The 21566-nt window shown below is 41.5% G+C and overlaps 1 protein-coding gene across 1 annotated transcript in view; it reads right to left on the reverse strand.

Moving 5' to 3' along the window:
- Positions 1–9501: 9501 nt before the first annotated feature.
- The window catches only part of LOC132888443 (protein unc-13 homolog C-like), a 567940-nt gene continuing 555875 nt past the window's right edge, over positions 9502–21566 (reverse strand). Inside the window, exon 33 of the mRNA XM_060924493.1 lies at positions 9502–9787. Coding sequence (XP_060780476.1) covers positions 9502–9787 — 286 coding nt within the window. The remainder of the gene's footprint in view (positions 9788–21566) is intronic.

Below are 21566 nucleotides of genomic sequence, written 5' to 3' on the forward strand. Positions count from 1 at the left end.
AAAATCGGTGAAATTTAGTTCCGTCTGAAATGTGGTCATTGTGATTTATGTTTATTTCTGTAATATCTCACAAAATATCAGGCCGTTCTGTGGCTGGGAAGTTATTTAATTTGAGCGGATTAAAGCAAATAATGTGCATGAAATCACTCGCTTCATGCAGTCAAGCAGACAGAGGAAGTCCGTGTGCGCATGCTCAGGTTTACCTTCTTCTTCTTCTTTTGGGTTTTACAGCAGCTGGCATCCACAGTGTTGCATTACTGCCATCTACAGGTTTACCTTTGAGCGTGCACTGACAGTTCCATCATTCTGTCGCTAAACGAACAGCTGATCACACCGAGGTGCTCGCTGAGCGCCCATATTTATTAGTTTGGTCCTGCGTTTCCTTTCCTTCGTATAGAACATAATGTCTTTTCTTCTCGCTTTCTTTCCGTTACTGTAGTCGGTCTTTCACATTTCATACGCATACTCACGCCCTCCATTTTTCTCTCCTGTTTCAAATTTGTATCCCACAATGCCTTGCATAAACGGAGAAAGCCCACCATGTGATGTGATGCATGTTGTAGTATCTTGAATTAGGTCATGGTGAAGTAGGAAAAAATAGCAGAGAATTTAGGGCCACTTGGAGAGAAATTCATTAATTGTTGTATTTAAAAAAAAACTAATAAAATTGGAAGTCTCATCATCTCATCTAGCCGCTTTATCCTGTTTTACAGGGTCGCAGGCAAGCTGGAGCCTATCCCAGCTGACTACGGGCGAAAGGCGGGGTACACCCTGGACAAGTCGCCAGGTCATCACAGGGCTGACACATAGACACAGACAACCATTCACACTCACATTCACACCTACGCTCAATTTAGAGTCACCAGTTAACCTAACCTGCATGTCTTTGGACGAAACCCACACGGGGAGAACATGCAAACTCCGCACAGAAAGGCCCTCGCCGGCCACGGGGCTTGAACCCGGACCTTCTTGCTGCGAGGCGACAGCGCTAACCACTACACCACCGTGCCGCCCCAAAATTGGAAGTCTGTGATTCGAATTCAGTAGATTTCAATCCACTAAACAAAAATAATTGGGTGTCAGGGAAAATTCTTTTTATGACCTACACTTGAAAAATCTGAAAGGCAGTACAGCTTTAAGGGATTCCAGACCAAGACAAGGACAAAACCTTAAATAGACTTTCAGAAAACAAAGTGCATTGTTGTACCTTTAGAAGTACAGTGACTTGTCACTGGAGCAGGACCTTCTAAGCATGGGCGTAGCGGACGCGGGGTACACGGGGGACATGTCCCCTGCACTTCCCGTATTTGTGCCCTCTGTCCCCCACACTTTTTACAACCACTCAATTCATTTTTAACATGTGGAAACGCGTTTTTCCGAGCCGCCTCTAAACGCATCATGAGCAGGCGGAGCTAAGGCGGCAAACAAACACCGCTGTCGTGTGTGATCAGAGACGCTTTAGAAAATATTGTAGGAGCATCTTTGGTGTGATTCAGATCTGGGCAGCGCTTCTGTATGTTCAGCAAACCAGCCAAGATGCTAAAGACTTTAGACAGTTTTTTTCCAGACAAGCCGTTTAAGTTGAGTAATGCTGTTGAATGTCGATAATGTTTAGCTAAAAGATGACAAATAGATATCAGTTTAGTTAGTTAAGCTAGCTAGCTAACTTAGAGGCGGTAGTTACTAGTTACATTTACTCCGTTACATTTACTTGAGTAACTTTTTGGATAAATTGTACTCTTAAGAGTTGTTTTGTTGCAAAATACGTTTTACTTTTACTTGAGTAATATTATTCTGAAGTAACAATACTCTTACTTGAGTAACGTTACTATTTTGGCTACTCTAAGATTACTCGCTTCCGGGTAGAAAATAAGAATATAAATGTATTTGTGTTCCTTTGACTGCTATTTTTGTAAAGATTTAATTTATTTTTGTGGTAGTTAAAGTTTAAAGTGCATGAATTTGCTGATTATTATTACTGTATTCCTAATTCTATTTCAAAATGTTGCTTTCCACATGTTTTTTAATCTTTATTGCCACAATAGAAAGAGCAGGGTGAGAGAGGAGACAGTGGACCAGAGGCCAACAGGGATGACTATACAGGGTCACAGGTGAGAAGAGAATATAACTAGCTATGTCACTACTACTATTCTTAATTCTATTTATAAATTTTACTTTATAGATTTATAGATTTTGTCTTTAGATTTTGATAGTATATCATTTTAAAGAACCAAAGTCGGTTCCCTGGTGCTGTGCTGTTTGTGGTTATGTGGTTCTTTAGCTGCTAAGGAGAGGTGCAATTGAATACGAGAGGATGATAAATCACTCAACAGACCTCTGAACAATATTTTGTCCCCCTCACTTCTAAAATGATGGCTACACCCCTGCTTCACTGCAAAAAATAAAAATCTTAGGAAGTTTATTTGTCTATTTTCAAGTCAAAACATCTAGCCACCCTTATTCATCTCATCTCATTATCTCTAGCCGCTTTATCCTGTTCTACAGGGTCGCAGGCAAGCTGGCGCCTATCCCAGCTGACTATGGGCAAAAGGCGGGGTACACCCTGGACAAGTCGCCAGGTCATCACAGGGCTGACACATAGACACAGACAACCATTCACACTCACATTCACACCTACGCTCAATTTAGAGTCACCAGTTAACCTAACCTGCATGTCTTTGGACTGTGGGGGAAACCGGAGCACCTGGAGGAAACCCACGCAGACACGGGGAGAACATGCAAACTCCACACAGAAAGGCCCTCGCCGGCCACGTGGCTCGAACCCAGGACCTTCTTGCTGTGAGGCGACAGCGCTAACCACTACACCACTGTGCCGCCCGCCACCCTTATTATAAGACATAATTGCCCAACAAGCAAAACCTCATTTAGCTAGAAAGGCTAGTTTTTAGACAGTCCATCTTGAAAATCTTGTATAGACAAAATGTCTTGAAAAAGTCTTATTTGGAGCACCTTTGAAAATAAAACAAGTTTTTTTTAAAACAAGTAAGTACATTTTGGACATTTGTCAAATGCGGTTCATCTTGTTTCAAGAAAAAAAAATAAAGTATGCTTGTTTTGGGAATAAATGAACTTTACTGAAATCTTTGAATCTTTCATTACAATTCAACTCCACCTTACAGATCCTAAGTTTACTGCGACTGTTTTCTCAGTCATTCAGAGTGAGCTCCTTCTAGATGCTGTACAGACTCTAGACCAGACAAGTGCCTTCAAAAAGGCTATGAGTGAGTGGAGGCGTTTTAGTGACGGCTTTTTGGAATGCTGGGAGTTAAGTTCAGTGTTTTTTTTGTGCCTGATCTTGTAAACCCCTCGTACACATGAATAGTCAGTGCCCCCAAAATGCACTGTTGCTTTGGCGTTGTGTAAGCACTGTAAGTCAAAATGCGTAGACTTTTTTTTTTTTTTGGTGCCTGAGGTCCTGGGGAAGTGGAATCTTAAGAGATGTTTTAATGTTTGAATGTTGAAATGGGAAAAAAAAAATAAACTTGTTGCAATGCTACACGTGTCGTCAACTTGATTCAAGATAGTCTCTGGTCTCATATCTAGAGTATTTTACTAATTACAGGTCACAAAAGGAGAATCTTTTAAGCTAGCAATACTTAGTTGTAGAATTTAACAATCCTAATATTAGTATATTTATCTTAAACTCAGTTTTTACTGCTAAGACTTTGTCATGAATTGAAGTGAAATACCCTTAAAATGAAATAAATAAAAATGACTTGAATGGCTAAATGTAAGAAGTACGATCTTGTTATAAGAACTATTTTGATTATTTTGAGTTAATCAGATCTCGCATAATAAGTTCCCCAATCTTATTTTGGAATTATTTCATCTAAAAACAGGTTAGAGTTTTCATCTTACTTTCAGAAATCTTACCAAGTCAAAGTTGACGAGTTCCATTGGCAGATTTTTTTTCACCTGATTCAAGCAAATATGCTTTGTTTTAATCTTTTATTTCTTATTTTTGAAAGGCCATTTTTTGCAGTGTTCTAAGGTACTTATTTGTACCATTTATATACTGATTGGGAACATATACACTGCAAAAAGTAAAATCTAACCAAGATTAAATATCTTAAATCAAGACAAAATATGCTTGTTATTTGTCTGCCAAGATAATTCTCCTTTCCAGGCAGGTTTTGTGTAAGAGTATTTCACTTACTTTAAGCATTTTTTCCCTCAATTATCTTAATAAGGTATTATAACTTGTTATTGAGATTTTATTACTGGTTATGAGTAAGTTCTGTCTTAAAATGAGAATGACCGTAATTTCATCGGTGTTATATTAACCATGACAAGTTTGTCAAAGTCAGAATTTCTTATTTCAAGCATCTTATCCTTTCTTTTAATCTCTTAACACAAAACAGATAACTAAATTAAATGAATTGTTGTATTGTCAATCTGGCAACAAAAATAGGCTACAAAATGGATTGGTTTGTCGTTTTGATTTTGATTTATTTGGCGGTCTCAGTTGGTATAAACACTTACTTAAACAGAGCACACCAATACGCCCAGATGAAATAGTCAAACTGTTGGTTGGGGAACAAAGTATCTAGCATGTTAAAATGAGTAGTACAACTTTACTTGTTTTTAGTATAAATACACTAGTTTTAAGACATCTGTGGGGTTTCTAAAGCTAGATATATTTACTTGTTTTTAAAAAATCTTGCCAAGTCAAATTTTCTTGTTCTGTTGACAGATAATTTTGCTTATTTTAAGTAAAATATTCCTAATTTTATTACTTTTTTTCTTGTTTTTGTAAGCCGGGTTTTTGCAGTGTATGTACCTTTTTGACCTTAATAAAGTTACCTCGAGGTCCAGTAATGGGCCCTAGGGGGTACATTAGTGACTGTACCTTGTGGGACAGAAATTAACTCCTACTGTACCCCTATTTCTGACAGTGTACACAAGTGAATGCTTGAAGGAAACCTTAAGGAGAAGATTTAAAGGTGTTTTGAGCAACTGACTGGATTTTAACTCGGACTTTAAGGAAACTCTTTTGTGAAACCGGCCCCTGATACTTAGCAGAACTCATGATGGTATCAATCTTCAGATGAATGAATTATTTTGATGAGGTTCATGACTAAAATGTAATTTTCACATCGTCCAAGCACAAAAACACAACGCCAACTGGAGCTCTAACACCATTTATTCTTATCCTCAGCCGTACGTGTCGTATAGCGCGGCAGGAGAACTGGTGTAGAGGTCGGGATTAGTGAAAGTGGAGGCCTCTGTGGTCTCTGAAGACTCATTTTGTATCGATCTGTTCATTCCTCACTCGTTCCTGGACTATAAATAGCGTCTCACCTGGCAGGAGTGTCAGTCCGGCTGAGCGTGTGGTTCTGACAGATGCTTTCTCTGCATGCATGCTATACAGCTCATGTTATTTATTTATACATGTTCAAAATGTTATTTATCGAGTTAAGTAACAACATTTGAGTTTCAAATAATGCCTCAAATATTACTCGAATGGTGAGAGCTTGATATGTTTCAGAGATTTTAAATACCACACTCAGCGGCCACTTTAACCGGAACTTGTTCTTGGTTCTAAGATCCCTGTTCTTCACAGGAGTGGAACCCAATGTGTTCTTCTGTTACATGCTGAGATGCTTTTCTGCTCACCACGGTTGTAAAGAGTGATTATATGAGTTACTATATCCTTCCTGGCAAAAAAGCTCAAACCACTTCAAATCTGTCCATTTTCCTCTGACCTCTCTTATCAACAAGGCGTTTGTTTCCAACAACAGAACTGTCGCTCACTCACTTACTCAAAAAAAATTTTTTTCGCACCATTCTATGTAAACTCTAGAGACTGTTGTGTGTGTGTGTGTGTGTGTGTGTGTGTGTGTGTGTGTGTGTGTGTGTGTGTGTGTGTGAAAACCCCAGGAGATCAGCAGTTTCTGAAATACTCAAACCAAAAATACAGTTGTGGTCAGAAGTTTACATACAATGTCATGAATGTCATGGCAATATTTGGGCTTTCAGTAATTTCTTTGAACTGTTCTTTTTCTGTGGCAGAATGATCATACAGCATACATCTTTAATTAAAAAAACAATAGAATTTGGTGCACAAGTTTTAATTTTCTTTGGGTTTTCTGAAATCAACACAGGGTCAAAATTATACATACAGGGTCAAAAATTTACATACACTCACTTAGATTATTCATTCCAAGGTGCTGAAACTTCCAAAATGCCTCTTATCTTGCCAAGGCCGAGGTCTCTTAACTTCCTGTTCATGATAATGATTGACTACAGCTGGTAGCTTCTCTGCGCCTTCATAGAAAGGGTTTGTTTACAGTACTTATTGGACTGACCAACACACAGTAAAATGGGAAAATCCAAGGAGCTCAGTGCAGATCTGAGAAAGAAGCTCGCTGATATACACAACTCCGGAATGTCTCTTGGAGCCATTTCTAAACAATTGCAAATTCCAAGATCAGTTCAAACAATTGTATGCAAGTTATTGTGAGGTGTAGTCACTTTGCCAAGCCACTTTGCTTCAAGAAAACACAAACTGTCACCCTCAGCTGAAAGGAAATTAGTTTGGATGGTCAGGAACAACCTGGGAACCACCATGGCACAGCCCTGCCATGAACTGGAAGCTGATGGATCACTGTCTACAGTTCAGATCACCATGGACTAAGAGGCTGCTATCCAAGAAATAACCCCCTGCTCCAAAATTGACACCTTCAAGCTGAACTAAAGTTTGAAGCTGACCATATGAACAAAGAAAAAGCCTTCTGGAGGAAAGCTGTATGGTCAGATGAGACAAAGATTGAGTTGTTTGGCTACAATGACCACCATGTACAAAGGGACACTGTATCAGCTGGTGGTGGTGGTAGGATCATCATGCTCTGGGGCTGTTTTGCTGCCAGTGGAACTGGTTCATTGCACAAAGTGGATGGAATAATGAAGAAGGAGGATGACCTCAGAATTCTTCAGCATAAACCATCAGAAACTTGAACACGACTTGGGAGTTACAACAGGACAATGAACCCAAACACGCATCAGAGCTGGTTGTGGAGGATAAAGCAGGCGAACATTAAGCTTAAAACAAGTCCTGACTTCAACCCTGTTGAAAATATATGGACCGTGCTTATACGTCGAGTCCATGCCAAGAAAAAAAAAAAACAAATTTAATTGAACTCTACCAATTCTACCATGAAGAGTCGTGAAATATCCAACCAGAATTCTGCCAGAAGCTTCTTCATGTTAAACAAAAATGTCTGGTCAAGGTGAATCTTGCGAAGAGACATTTTACAACCCAAAGAAAATTCAAACTTGTGCACAAAATTCGTGTTTTTTTTTTAATTAAAGCTGTACGCTGTACAATCATTCTGCCACAGAAAAAGAACAGTTCAGAGAAATGACTGAAAGCCCAAATACTGCCATGACCTTCATATCCAAGATGACATTCATGTCACTGTATGTAAACTTCTGAGCACAACTGTACTCATCTGGCTCAAACCAACACCCATACGGCAGTGAAAGAAAGTCACACTTCACTGTGAGATCACAGTTTTTCCCATTCGGATGTTTGAACATTGTGAACATTAACTGAAGCTCTTGATTTGTATCTGCGTGATTTGCTGTTGAGGGATCGGCTGATTAGAGAACCGCGTCAAACACAACAGCAGGTGGATGCACATGTTGGTGTTCATAATAAAGTGGCCGGTGAGTGTTGTCACGGTCAGTTTTAACATTAAAACCCCCCAAATGTTCCTTTACTTTACTTTCTCTTGATAAAACAAAAACAAAAACGCAGCTTCACACACACACACAAGTGTAAACTTTACAGCAAGTAAAGCTCTGACACTGGAGACTCCTTCCATAAATGTGACATAAACCTGAGATTTTGCGGCTTCACTTCGGTCATACGAGCTGCGGCTTTAATATTTTATTAAGCAAATAAAATATTAAACTTCACCTCTGTCTCATCCATTATTTTTTGATGTTGTAGCATTTTAATAGCCGTCACCTCTCACGTAGCTTCAAATAAACATCCTGGTTTATAAATGTTACAGTTCATGCGTAAAAAATAAATAAATAAACAAACAAACAAACAAAACCAATCGAACAACCAACCAACCAAACAGACGAGTGCGTACAATTTCTCACTAAATATATTTACATGACATACAGTTCGCCATCAGTGCAATACATAGGAATGTTGCATATACCAAATATTAAATTCTTTCCTCTGTAAAGAAAAATAAACACAAATAATAAGGACAGATTGAGACGACGCGCATGTAAACCGACATTTACAACGTTCACGTCCGAGAACACGGTAATCTTTACGGAAATAATCCCAAAATCTGCATTTCAGAATCACATCAATGATCAGACACAGCAGTGCAAGGAAATAAATAAATAAAAATGACAATAATAAATAAAATCAACACAGCATGACATAGCATATAATTATCTTCATACAGGTAATGGATTGCTTTTTGTACAATATTTTTTTAAATAACTTTGGCAGTTATTTTAGAAATAAAATAAAAGACAGCGAGAGAGAGAGAGAGAGAGATATCAGAACTCGTGATGTACGGTAAATGCTCGAGATTGCCTTTCGAAGCGCATGTTCACAGTGATCATTCTGAAAGGCTGGAAGCCAAAATAATCGAAACGCAACAGTCGAAAAGCCTGGAAATAAACGAACGAGAATGAAACGCGACCAAGGAAACGACGTGGAACCCATGCGGCCTGTTCTCGGCTCCGTTCTACTCTGTTCTGCTCAGCACTGAAGGCAGCCCTGGCTGTTCTCAGAGGCTATAAAATTACAAACGCCTACGAGGAATTACATATCAGTCCTCGGGGTTTATTTATTTATTTATTTATTTATTTTTAAAAATGCTCTTTAAAAAATAGGTCGAGGGGTAAAAAACAAAAAAACGAAAACATGAATGTGAAAGACAGATGGAAAAAAACACAATGCTACACAATTAAAGAGATTATGATATACACACACACACACACACACACACACACACACACACACACACACACGCTCATACACTCTCTCTCACACAATAATCAATAATCAAGCAAATTCAAAACATCACCAACGTTACCAATAATAACCATTATGATCTTTTTTTTTTTTTTGGATGATTTGTTTTTTTTCTCATCAGGTTTGGCACTTTATCTGAACAAATACCTGTTCAAAAAGACGAGTTGTCATACAAAAAACGTATCCAACGTGTCGTTAACGTAGAATAGATTATTCGATAGTGAGCATACAGCAGGTAAACACACGCTTGTAGTACGTACGCTTTTAGTTTTTCAAATGAACATTCCAACAGATGTTTTACACACATGCACAAAAAACGAACAACACAACTCGTTTGCGCTGTCGCGACGTCCTGCCTCGTTTTCTTTCCCTCCTATATTTTTTATTCATTTCATTATATATTTAGAGATATATGTATGTGTGTGTGTGTTATATTTATAGATTTCTTTTTTTGCACAATCATCGTTTCTTCACGACGCTTCCTCGGCCGAGCGGGTTTCCGATTTGAGCCGTACGAACTCTTTGGCCACCTCGTCGTTGGTCCGTTGTGAGAGGATTCTAATGATGGTGAGGCCCGTTTCGTCCATGGTGACGCTGCGGATGAGCGGATATGCAGCGTTCAGGCTGACCTTCTCGCTCAGGTCTCGGAGCTGCAGCACGGTGACACCGATGACGCGATCCTCACGGGCAAAGCAGTAGTCCTTCAGCGACACGTGCAGCTCGTACGCCTCCGGGCCGTGCTCGCTGCTCAGAACACTGCACAGGAAAGAGAGGAAACGGAAAGGGTTTTGTCATGTAAACAATTTGTACTTGACATGGTCTCTGAGGACGAGTTTCTTAAGAATTTACATATGCAAATACGAATAATTATTCAAACTGGTTAAAAGATGAAAAGTTTAAATCATCTCTGCAGTGAGAACAGCAAATACATCACATGACTGTTCATAGTTGTTACATCATAAATTAGACGGACCAATCATATCGCAACATGCAAATTATTGGAAGTTATATTATAATTTCCACAAAATCATTTCATGGAATTAGTTTAAAAAAAAAAGCACAAATTAATTCAAACAAGTTAAAAATAGTCACTGCAGTCGTTTTGCAGGATTTATTGATCCAGTATTATTACATCATAACCTGAAAGATCCAATTATATCTGGATATGCAAATTACAGGACAGCGTATGATGTTTTATTCCAGGAACGGGGCTGGGACATGCCATATGGATGCATTTCAGATTTGCATATTAGCAATTTTCTCACTAAAAGGAAAAAAAAAATCTACATGTTAGAATCTCACATACAACATTTCAAACAAGTAAAATCATAAAGTCGTCCAAAACTTTAGGATTTAAAATGCGTTGAATATTTTAATATTAAAATAATAAACATACTTTCAGTGGCATCGATAGACAAAGTGTGGAAAGTGAACAGTTGTTTTTAGTGTGTTTAATTATTAAACTACAGCTTCAAAGCTGTATCCCCTCCTAGAACTGCCACCTTATTGTAGTGGAGGGGTTTGTGTGCTTGAATGATCCTAGGAGCTATGTTGTCGGGGGCATTACGCCCCTGTTAGGGTCTCCCAAGGCAGACAGGTCCTAGGTGACAGGCCAGACTAAGAGCAGTTCACCAAAACCCTTATGGATAAAATAAAATCAAGGACCGTGACGTCGCCCGGTATGGCGCAGCCGGGACCCCACCCTGGAGCCAGGCCCGGGGTTGGGGCTCGTATGCGAGCGCTTGGTGGCCGGGCCTTTGCCCATGGGGCCCAGCTGGGCTCAGCCCGAAGCGGTGACGTGGGCCCGACCTCCTGTGGGTTCACCACCCACAGAAGTAGCCGTAGGGGGCTGGTGCAGTGTGGATTGGGCGGCAGTCAAAGGCAGGGGCCTCGACGACCTGATCCCCGAACACAGCGGCTAGCTGTTGGGACATGGAATGTCACTTCGCTGGGGGGGAAAGAGCCTGAGCTTGTGCGGGAGGTTGAGAGGTACCGGCTAGAGATAGCCGGGCTCACCTCCACACACAGCTTGGGCTCCAGAACCCAGCTCCTCGAGAAGGGCTGGACTCTCCACTTCTCTGGAGTCACCCATGGTGAACGGCGGTGGGCTGGTGTGGGCTTGCTTATAGCTCCACAGCTCAGCCGCCATGTGTTGGAGTTTACCCCAGTGAACGAGAGGGTCGCCTCTCTGCGCCTTAGGATCGGGGAGAGGGCTCTTGCTGTTGTTTGTGCCTACAGGCCGAAAAGCAGTATAGAGTATCCGGCCTTTTTGGAGTCCCTGGGAGAGGTACTGAGAGGTGCTCAGACTGGGGACTCCATTGTTCTACTGGGGGACTTCAACGCTCACGTGGGCGATGACAGTGACACCTGGAGGGGCGTGATTGGGAGGAACGGCCTCCCCGATCTGAACCCGAGTGGTGTTTTGTTATTGGACTTCTGTGTTAGTCACGGTTTGTCCATAACGAACACCATGTTCAAGCATAGGGGTGTCCATAAGTGCACGTGGCACCAGGACACCTTAGGTCGGAGGTCGATGATCGACTTTGTTGTCATTTCATCTGATCTCCAGCCCTATGTCTTGGACACTCGGGTGAAGAGAGGGGCTGAGCTGTCAACTGATCACCACCTGGTGGTGAGTTGGATCCGCTGGCGGAGGAGGAAGCTGGACAGACCTGGCAGGCCCAAACGTATGGTGAGGGTCTGCTGGGAATGTCTGGCCAAGCACTCTGTCGGGGAGGTCTTTAACTCCCACCTCTGGGAGAGCTTCTCCCAGCTTCCGAGGGAGGCAGGGGACATTGAGTCTGAGTGGACCATGTTCTCTGCCTCCATTGTCGACGTGGCTGTTTGGAGCTGTGGCCGCAAGGTCTCCGGTGCCTGTCGTGGCGGCAATCCCCAAACCCGGTGGTGGACACCGGAAGTAAGGGATGCCGTCAAGCTGAAGAAGGAGTCCTATCAGGCCATGTTGGCCTCCGGGACTCCTGAGGCAGCTGATGGGTATTGGCAGGCCAGGCGTGCCGCAGCTCGGGCAGTTGCGGAAGCAAAAACTTGGAACTGGGAGGAGTTCAGTGAGGCCATGGAGGAGGACTATCAGTCAGCCTCGAAGAAATTCTGGCAAACCGTCCGGTGCCTCAGGAGGGGGAAGCAGTACTCTGCCAACACTGTTTACAGTGCGGGTGGGGAGCTGTTGACCTCAACTGGGGACATTGTCAGGCGGTGGAAGGAATACTTCGAGGATCTCCTCAATCCCACCGTCACGTCTTCCATTGAGGAAGCAGAGGCTGATGACTCAGAGGTGGACTCGTCCATTACCCAAGCTGAAGTCACTGAGGTGGTTAGCAAGCTCCTCGGTGGCAGGGCACCGGGGATGGCTGAGATCCGCCCCGAGTATCTCAAGTCTCTGGATGTTGTGGGGCTGTCTTGGCTGACACACCTCTGCAACATCACGTGGCGGTCAGGGACAGTGCCTCTGGAGTGGCAGACTGGGGTGGTGGTCCCTCTTTTTACGAAAGGGGACCAGAGAGTGTGCTCCAATTATAGGGAAATCACACTTCTCAGCCTCCCAGGGAAGGTTTACTCCAGTGTACTGGAGAGGAGAATTCGGCCAATAGTCGAACCTCGGATCCAGGAAGGGCAATGCGGTTTTTGTCCTGGTCACGGAACACTGGACCAGCTCTATACCCTTCATAGGGTGCTCGAGGATTCATGGGAGTTTGCCCAACCAGTCCACATGTGCTTTGTAGATTTGGAGAAGGCATTCGACTGTGTCCCTCATGGTATTCTGTGGGGGGTGCTTCGGGAGTATGGGGTTCAGGGCTCTTTGCTAAGGGCTGTCTGGGCCCTGTACGAACGGAGCAGGAGTCTGGTTCGCATTGCCGGCAGTAAGTCAGACCTGTTCCCAGTGCATGTTGGACTCCGGCAGGGCTGCCCTTTGTCACCGGTTCTGTTCATAATCTTTATGGACAGAATTTCTAGGCGCAGCCAGGGGCCGGAAGGAATCCTGTTTGGGAACCACAGGATTTCATCTCTGCTTTTCGCAGATGATGTTGTCCTGTTGGCTTCTTCAAACCAGGACCTTCAGCATGCACTGGGGCGGCTTGCAGTTGAGTGTGAAGTGGCTGGGATGAGAATCAGCACCTCCAAGTCAGAGGGCATGGTTCTCGACTGGAAAAAGGTGGCTTGCCCTCTCCAGGTTGGTGGAGAAGTCCTGCCTCAAGTGGAGGAGTTTAAGTATCTCGGGATCTTGTTCATGAGTGAGGGAAGGATAGAGCATGAGATCGAAAGGCGGATTAGTGCGGCCTCCGCAGTGATGCGGTCGCTTTACCGGTCCATCGTGGTGAAGGAGCTGAGCCAAAAGGCAAAGCTCTCGATTTACTGGTCGAGCTACGTTCCGACTCTCACCTATGGTCATGAGCTTTGGGTAATGACAGAAAGAACAAGATCGCGGATATAAGTGGCCGAAATGAGTTTCCTTCGCAGGGTGGCTGGGCGCTCCCTTAGAGATAGGGTGAGAAGCACAGTCACTCGGGAGGAGCTCGGAGTAGAGCAGCTGCTCCTCCACATCGAGAGGAATCAGCTGAGGTGGCTCGGGCATCTCTTTCGGTTGCCTCCTGGATGCCTCCCTGGGGAGGTGTTCCAGGCATGTCCCCCCGGGAGGAGGCCCCGGGGAAGACCTAGGACATGCTGGAGGGACTATGTCTCTCAGCTGGCCTGGGAACGCCTCGGTGTTCTTCCCGAGGAGCTGGCCGAGGTGTCTGGGGAAAGGGAAGTTTGGGCTTCCATGCTTAGACTGCTGCCTCCACGACCTGGCCCCAGATAAGCGGAAGAAGACGAGATGAGACGAGCTTCAAAGCAGTCTGACTGCAAAATCAAGCATGTGAAGTGTCATTACATCATAAAACAGATGATCCAGTCATAATGCAGCAGGCAAATGAGTGAACAGGGGGCGGGGACATGAAAGGCAGTGGTATTCTTGGGTTTCAGTCACGTGACTTTTCTTAGTGATTTCACTTCTGGTAAAACAGTTGGTGGTCGAGCAAACCAAAACAGCTTCCGTAGTGCAAACAACTAGTGATAACTTATCAGAGTACGCTCATAATCTAGAAGCCACTGCTGGCTTTAGATATATTCAGGAGATCGCTATGTGCAATGGAATCGACCCCTACAGTCTGGGAAAGACGGATTTGTCATACGATCTGGAAAACTCCCCTTCAGTCGAGTTCCCCGACATCTCAAACTATCTGGTGTTGCAGACATCCTTCTACATCGCAAAACAGATGAAAGTGTAGAAGAGTACGGAGGCTTACAGCTTTTCTCTATGTGGCTGGGTAAAGGACCTCGCTATCAAGTCGCTGCCCAATGAATCCTGGATTGTTTTTGCCCGTGTAAGTATGTTTTTTTAAGCTTTTTGTTCGCATTTTTACAACAAAGTGCTGCAAGTTGAAGTGTAAACAAACAGTTGGCTTGATTCTCACTTGTGTTGGCTCTTATCTCTCAGCTAAATCATTCACAAAGATCATCAGAAACCCCTTTAAAGACCTGGATCTTAGTTAAACAAGACAAAGAAGAAGTGATCATGGCGCATTGGAACTGTATGGCTGGGGAAGAATTTTGTCGCGACCTTCATGCATATGGACTTTGTGAGGAGCAAACAAAGAAACAGCTGGGGACTTTAGCGCTTCGGGACTAAAAAAAGTACCATAAAATAATGACACATAGCAAGAAAAGTACTTGGAGAACACTAAGGACAGAGCTGAGAGGGAAATACAAACCTTTCACCAAGTGATCACTGCAAACTCGAGCATGCTTTGACTCGACTCCCTTCGATTGCACTGAGAGGTTCGAAAGCCACCTTTCTTGATGTCTTTTTGTGAAATCCTGTGTCTGTTCACCCTTTATGAGTTCACGGCGAACCCTGAAGAAACTTTTATCAGTTTTACAGTTTGATAGATTCGAACAACCTAAAACAACGCAAGCGTAAGGCATTTTTCACCCGAGCAATGCACCTTCTCCGTACAAACGCTTTGTCAACTGAGCTTTTGTAGACCACCAGCTCAAGTTTTGAGTAACTAATGAGGCAGATGTGACGTCACGTGAAACCCAAGAATTAATGAACAATTTGTACATCAATAAATTTTTTAAATAATGTATTTGTATAAGTAGAAAATCTCATAAGAAGGCTTTATTTTATTTCATACAAATAAAGGCTTAAAATAATTAATTTATAAACCCAAAACATATTTCAACAAGTGTTGCCAGGCAAAACAAACCTCTACTGGTAGCACTTATGATGAATATGAAGGAAGATATCGAGAAAAAAAAAAAGATTTTGACCTTTTTGGTGACCTTGACCTTGTGTGTGAACATACTTGGCCAATAAACATGGTTCTGATTCTCTGCTGCTCTCAGCCAATCAGAACACACTGTACTGCTCTCACACCATACTGCGTGATTGTTACACTCTTATATTCTTACAGTACGATGACATAGTGGTTACCGCCTCTATATGAAGCAGTAGCCGCAAAAACCTTGACCTTGACTGGATGACCTCCAAAATGTTGGAGGTTCTATTTGAAACCAATGCCCATCTATCCTGAAAGTTTCATTAAGATTGATCCAGCCGTTTTCCCGCAATATTAACAAAAAAACCAACCAAATAAATAAATAAAGAAAGAAACACACAGACCCCACCGAAAACAATACCTCGCCCCCTGGTGGACTCCGTCCCGGGCGAGGTATTAAGTAAACACTTTTGGGGGAATTTGTTTAAAAAAAAAAATAAACAGACTGGATAAAGAGTGATAAATGAAAAAAATGCATTACTTTTGCTGTCTTTATTTAAGACACAATCTTAAATAAATGTTATTACATCATAAAACAGAAGATCCAATCATGTCCCAGCATGCAAATTACTGGGCAGGGGAGGGGAGGAGAGGGCACGGACACATGTTGGGTGGAGGTGTTTCCAAATTTTACATATTCACAGATTTTCTTCATAAAAAGTAAAAGTGTGAACACATCTATGATGTTTTCTTTTCTCTAAAGACGTTTTAAACTTTTAAATAAAGACTTTCATTATTTGGTAAACACAAAAGCAAACACAAATAACAACAAAGAAATGAGCGTCCTGAAAAAGCTGATAAATATATTTATAATAAAAAATTATATCAACAGTTTGGTGCAGAAGCAAAGAAATGATGTCGAGCCGTCAAAAATAATGACGTTAAATGTTTCTCCATTAAAAAAAAATATATAAAGAGCAGTAAACAGTAATAAATGAAACAGAGTCAGTATTTGGTGTGAGACAAAATTCCCTTTACTTAAAAAAAAAAAAAGTCTGAGGTCCAGTGAGGTCAGTTTTATGCGGAAATTATCTGTAGGTGACTGTCACACTCGCTTCTTCATTTTACACCAAAACCCATCAGCCTTCATTATGTTTTCTTTTTTAATCTGAAAAGTGCTCTCTTATGGAATATGCTGCTCAGATACAAACTTTTTTTTTCTGTAACATTTAATTTTGTGCTGGAAAAATCCCCCAAACATTCGGAACTCTAAAATATTTTTGTAATGCTGTGACTCGATAATGTAGAAGTCATAAAATAGAAATCTATAACAAAGTTTGTATGAAAAAAAGGGGGGGTGCCAATACTTTTGCATAGCACTGTACATTAGATTATACATTAGATTACAGCTCGATTGTTCTGGTACTCTAAACACAGTACTGTTCAAAAGTCTTCAGCCCCCTAGTTATTTTCATACAAACTTTGTTATAGATTTCTATTTTATGACTTCTACATTATTGAGTCAAAACATGACAAACATTTTAGAGTTCAAACGTTCTGGGTTTTTTTTAATTGTTTTTTTTTTCCAGCAGAAATTTAAATGTGACAGAAAAACAAAAGTTTGTATGTGAGCAGCATATTCCACAAAAGAGCACTTTTCAGATTAAAAAAGAAAACATAATGAAGGGCAAAAGTTCTGGTGCAAAATGAAGAAGTGAGTGTGACAGTCAAAGTGTCCAGAAGAACTGCGGCTGGTTCTGTAAGATGCTCAGTAAAACCTACAGATCATTTCCGCATAAAACTGCACTCACTGGACCTCAGAATAGTTTTTTTTTTTTTTTTAAAGCAAAGGGCCGTCTCACACCAAATATTGCCTTTGTCTCATCTCATCTCATCTCATCTCATCTCATCTCATCTCATCTCATCTCATCTCATCTCATCATCTCTAGCCACTTTATCCTGTTCTACAGGGTCGCAGGCAAGCTGGAGCCTATCCCAGCTGACTACGGGCGAAAGGCAGGGTACACCCTGGACAAGTCGCCAGGTCATCACAGGGCTATATTGCCTTTGTTTCATTTATTATTTATTATAGCTTACTGATGACTGTTTATAGTATTTTTTAAATATTGAAACTTTCATTCCATTATTTTTAAGCCATTTTTCATTGAAAGCATTTCTTTACATGTGCCTAAGGCCCAATCCCAATTCTAATTTCTACCCCTCCCCCTTGAAACTGAGCTACAAGGGATAGGGCTTGAAATTCAACCCCTACGTATTGGGATAGCCCTTCAACGATCGCATACGTCATCGCGTACCTCCGTCAGCGTTTACGTTAGCAAAACGCGACCAAATGCGTCATTGGCTGCGACCAGCCGCTACAGTCAGAGCCAGAGGCAGAACCAGAAATCTCTGCTGGCAGGGTGTGATTTGTTAACTAACACCACTGAATGGGATATCTTTGGCGCTTCGTGCACCACATCCGACAGAATGAGGTGTCAGAACACTCATGTAAACAATAAAAGCGAGAATAACAGAACAAAACGTATGCAGTCAAGCAACCGAAAACAATACTCACTCCCAAAGCTTTTTAGCAGCAGCTTGGATTTCAGAAATCGCTGCTCATTCTCAGCTCGAAAGCGAATCAAGCGGCGTGTTTCCTCTGGATAACAACTTAAAACACGTAAATAATGGAGAAAATACATTTATGACAATCTTTCGCCGCGGGAACCGCCATCTTTCTGAAATCCGCATGAAATCTCGCTGAAATCCGCATGGCATTGTGGGAAATCACTCAAACCCCTTCGTTCGGAGTCAGCTCCAGGAAAATCTCCGTTTGGAGGGGTACAGAAGCTCTACCCCTTCCCCTTCCCCTCTGCGTTAACTGGGATTGGGATACCCCTACCCCTTCACGTGAACGCACAAAATGGAGGGGAAGGGCCAAGGGGTTGGTCCAAGGGGTGAAATGGGATTCGGCCTAAGACTTTTGCACAGTACTGTGCATATACACACTACTGTTCAAAAGTTTGGGGTCACCCAGACAATTTTGTGTTTTCCATGAAAAGTCACACTTTTATTTCCCACCATAAGTTGTAAAATGAATAGAAAATATAGTCAAGACATTTTTCTGGCCATTTTGAGCATTTAATCGACCCCACAAATGTGATGCTCCAGAAACTCAATCTGCTCAAAGGAAGGTCAGTTTTATAGCTTCTCTAAAGAGCTCAACTGTTTTCAGCTGTGCTAACATGATTGTACAAGGGTTTTCTAATCATCCATTAGCCTTCTGAGGCAATGAGCAAACACATTGTACCATTAGAACACTGGAGTGAGAGTTGCTGGAAATGGGCCTCTATACACCTATGGAGATATTGCACCAAAAACCAGACATTTGCAGCTAGAATAGTCATTTACCACATTAGCAATGTATAGAGTGGATTTCTGATTAGTTTAAAGTGATCTTCATTGAAAAGAACAGTGCTTTTCTTTCAAAAATAAGGACATTTCAGAGTGACCCCAAACTTTTGAATGGTAGTGTGTATATATATATATATATATATATATATATGGTCTGTAAATGTTCATAAAGTGCAGTAAGTGCTGAACCTGTGCGTTATACTGTATGTACTTGCTTTGCTTTTGTGTAAAGTTCCGTGTTTTAAAATGCTTAAGCTTGAACATCGTCAGGTACAGAAGGACCTTCACCGACTCGACCTGCCCAGACAAAAGACCACTTTCAACAACATTTTCACATTCAATTAAACGCTCCAGCAAACGGCTTTTAATTCCCAATATTTTGACCTTATTAAAGCAGGAGTGTGTTAATGACTCTTTCCCAAATGAGTGTGTTATTGTTCTGGCAGTGAAAAGACTCTGGCAGTTTGGAGCATCTTTATTCAGCCTGAAAGTGCAAAAGGTTTCAGTAAATCCTGGTCATAATTAGTCTCTTCTTTTTAATAGCCTCTTAAAGTTAAACTGAAAGCTGGACAACAACAAGTGAGTCTGGAGCAGACGCAGGTTCAAGGAAACTCGGCTGAGTGCTGCTGCTGTACGTGAGCCCACAATGACAGACATCTCTTATATCTTACAACCCCAATTCCAAAAACAGTCGGGACGCTGTGTAAGCTGTTCATAAAAACAGAATGTGAAGATTTGCGAATCATGGAAACCCTGTATTTCATTGAAAATAGTACAAAGACAACATATCAAATGTTGAAACTGAGAAATGTTTATGGCTTTTTGAATGTGAAGACAGCAACACATTTCAGAAAAGTTGGGACAGGGGCAACAAAAGACTGAAAAAGTTGTGTAATGCTAAACCCCCCCCCCCCCCCCCCCCCACACTAATTTGGTTAATTGGCAACAGGTCAGTAAGCTGATTGTGTTTAAAAAGAGCATTCCAGAGAGGCGGAGTCTCTCAGAAGTAAAGATGGGGAAGGGCTCACTGCTCTGTAAAAGACTACGTGGGCAAACAGTGCAACAATTTAAGAATAACGTTCCTCAGTATAAAACTGCAAAGAATTTGGGGATCACATCGTCTATAGCCCATAATATCATTAAAAGATTCAGAGAATCTGGAGAAATCTCTGTATGCAAGAGACAAGGCTGAAACCTGACACTGGATGCCTGTGATCTTCAGGCCCTCAGGAGACACTGCATTAAAAGCAGACACGTGTCTGCAGTGGAAATCACTGTATGGGCTCAGGAACACTTCAGAAAACCATTGTCTGTGAAAACACTTCATTACTGCATCCACAAATGCAAGTTAAAACCAGAAATAAACAATATCCAGAAACACCACCACCTTCTCTGGGCCCGATGGACTGAGGCGAAGTGGAAAACTGTCCCGAGGTCTGACGAATCAAAAGTAGAAATTCTTTTTAGAAATCATGGACACCACATCCTCCAGGCTAAAGAGGAGAGGGACCATCCGGCTTGTTATCAGTGCACAGCTCAAAAGCCAGCGTCTGTGATGGTACGAGAGGGCATTAGTGCACATGACATGGGTAGCTTGTACATCTGGAAAGGCGTCATTAATGCTGAATGATATATACATGTTTCAGAGCAACATGCTGCCATCCAGACTAAATCATTTTCAGGGAAGGCCTTCCTTCTTTCAGTAAGACAATACCAAACTGCTTTCTGCACATATTAAAACTGCATAGCTCTGCAGTAAAAGAGTCGGGGTGCTAAACTGGCCTGCTGCAGTCCAGACCTGTCTCCCATTTAAAACATTTGGCACATTATGAAGCACAAAATACGGCAAAGGAGACCCCGAACTGTTGAGAAACTGAAATTATAAATTATCAGGCAAGAATGGGACAACATTTCTCTTTCAAAACTACAGCAATTGGTTTCCTCAGTTGCAAAATGTTTGCAGAGTGATGTTAAAAGTAGAGGTGATGCAACACAGTGGTAAACACGCCCATCCCAACTTTTTTGAAACGTGCTGCTGACATCAAGTTCAAAAAACAATAAATAGCTGAGTTTCAACATTTGATATGTTATTATTGCACTATTTTCAATGAAATATAGGGTTTCCATGATTTGCAAATCTTCACATTCTGTTTTAATTCACAGTTTACACAGCGGCCCAACTTTTTTGGAAATGGGGTTATAGATCTTTTATCATAAATTTCCCTTCAGTATGATTTCTGCCTCTCAGATAAACTTCCTTGGTCAGAGGAATGATGTATTACAAGCTGTAGATGAGATGCAAATAATTTTGTCACAAATGAAATGATGGGAATAAATTCGAGGATGTAACCGTGGCGTTCTGAGAAAACCTGTCAGATGTGCTGTTGGAGCTAAATTCTGGAAAAATAAACAATTTTTGACCAAAATTGTAAAACAATTTGTTCTTTTCTTCTAATAATATATTCTAATTTAAAAAAAAAAAATCCAACACCACAAATATTATTTCACCAAAATGAACTCATTGAGGATTACAGTCCAGTATTTACTTTCTATCCCCATGTCATGTTTAACGAGTGTAGAACTAAAACTTGCAGAAAGATGAATAAAACCCCAAACCTCACTCACTGAGCTTGATTTCATCACAATCTGATCAAATAATAATAATAATAATAATAATAATAATAATAATAATAATAAACTTTATTAGGCACAGGGTTTCAAAAACTGACACTGATTTACATGAAAGCTGTGCATAATATAAATAGGCAAATTGGGTGAAAAGTCAAATTCAATCCAACTTGCTTGAAACTGATCTAATTGAATTCAGAATTAATTGCAGAACA

This window comes from Neoarius graeffei, chromosome 6 (assembly GCF_027579695.1).
Source record: "Neoarius graeffei isolate fNeoGra1 chromosome 6, fNeoGra1.pri, whole genome shotgun sequence".
Lineage (NCBI taxonomy): Eukaryota > Metazoa > Chordata > Actinopteri > Siluriformes > Ariidae > Neoarius > Neoarius graeffei.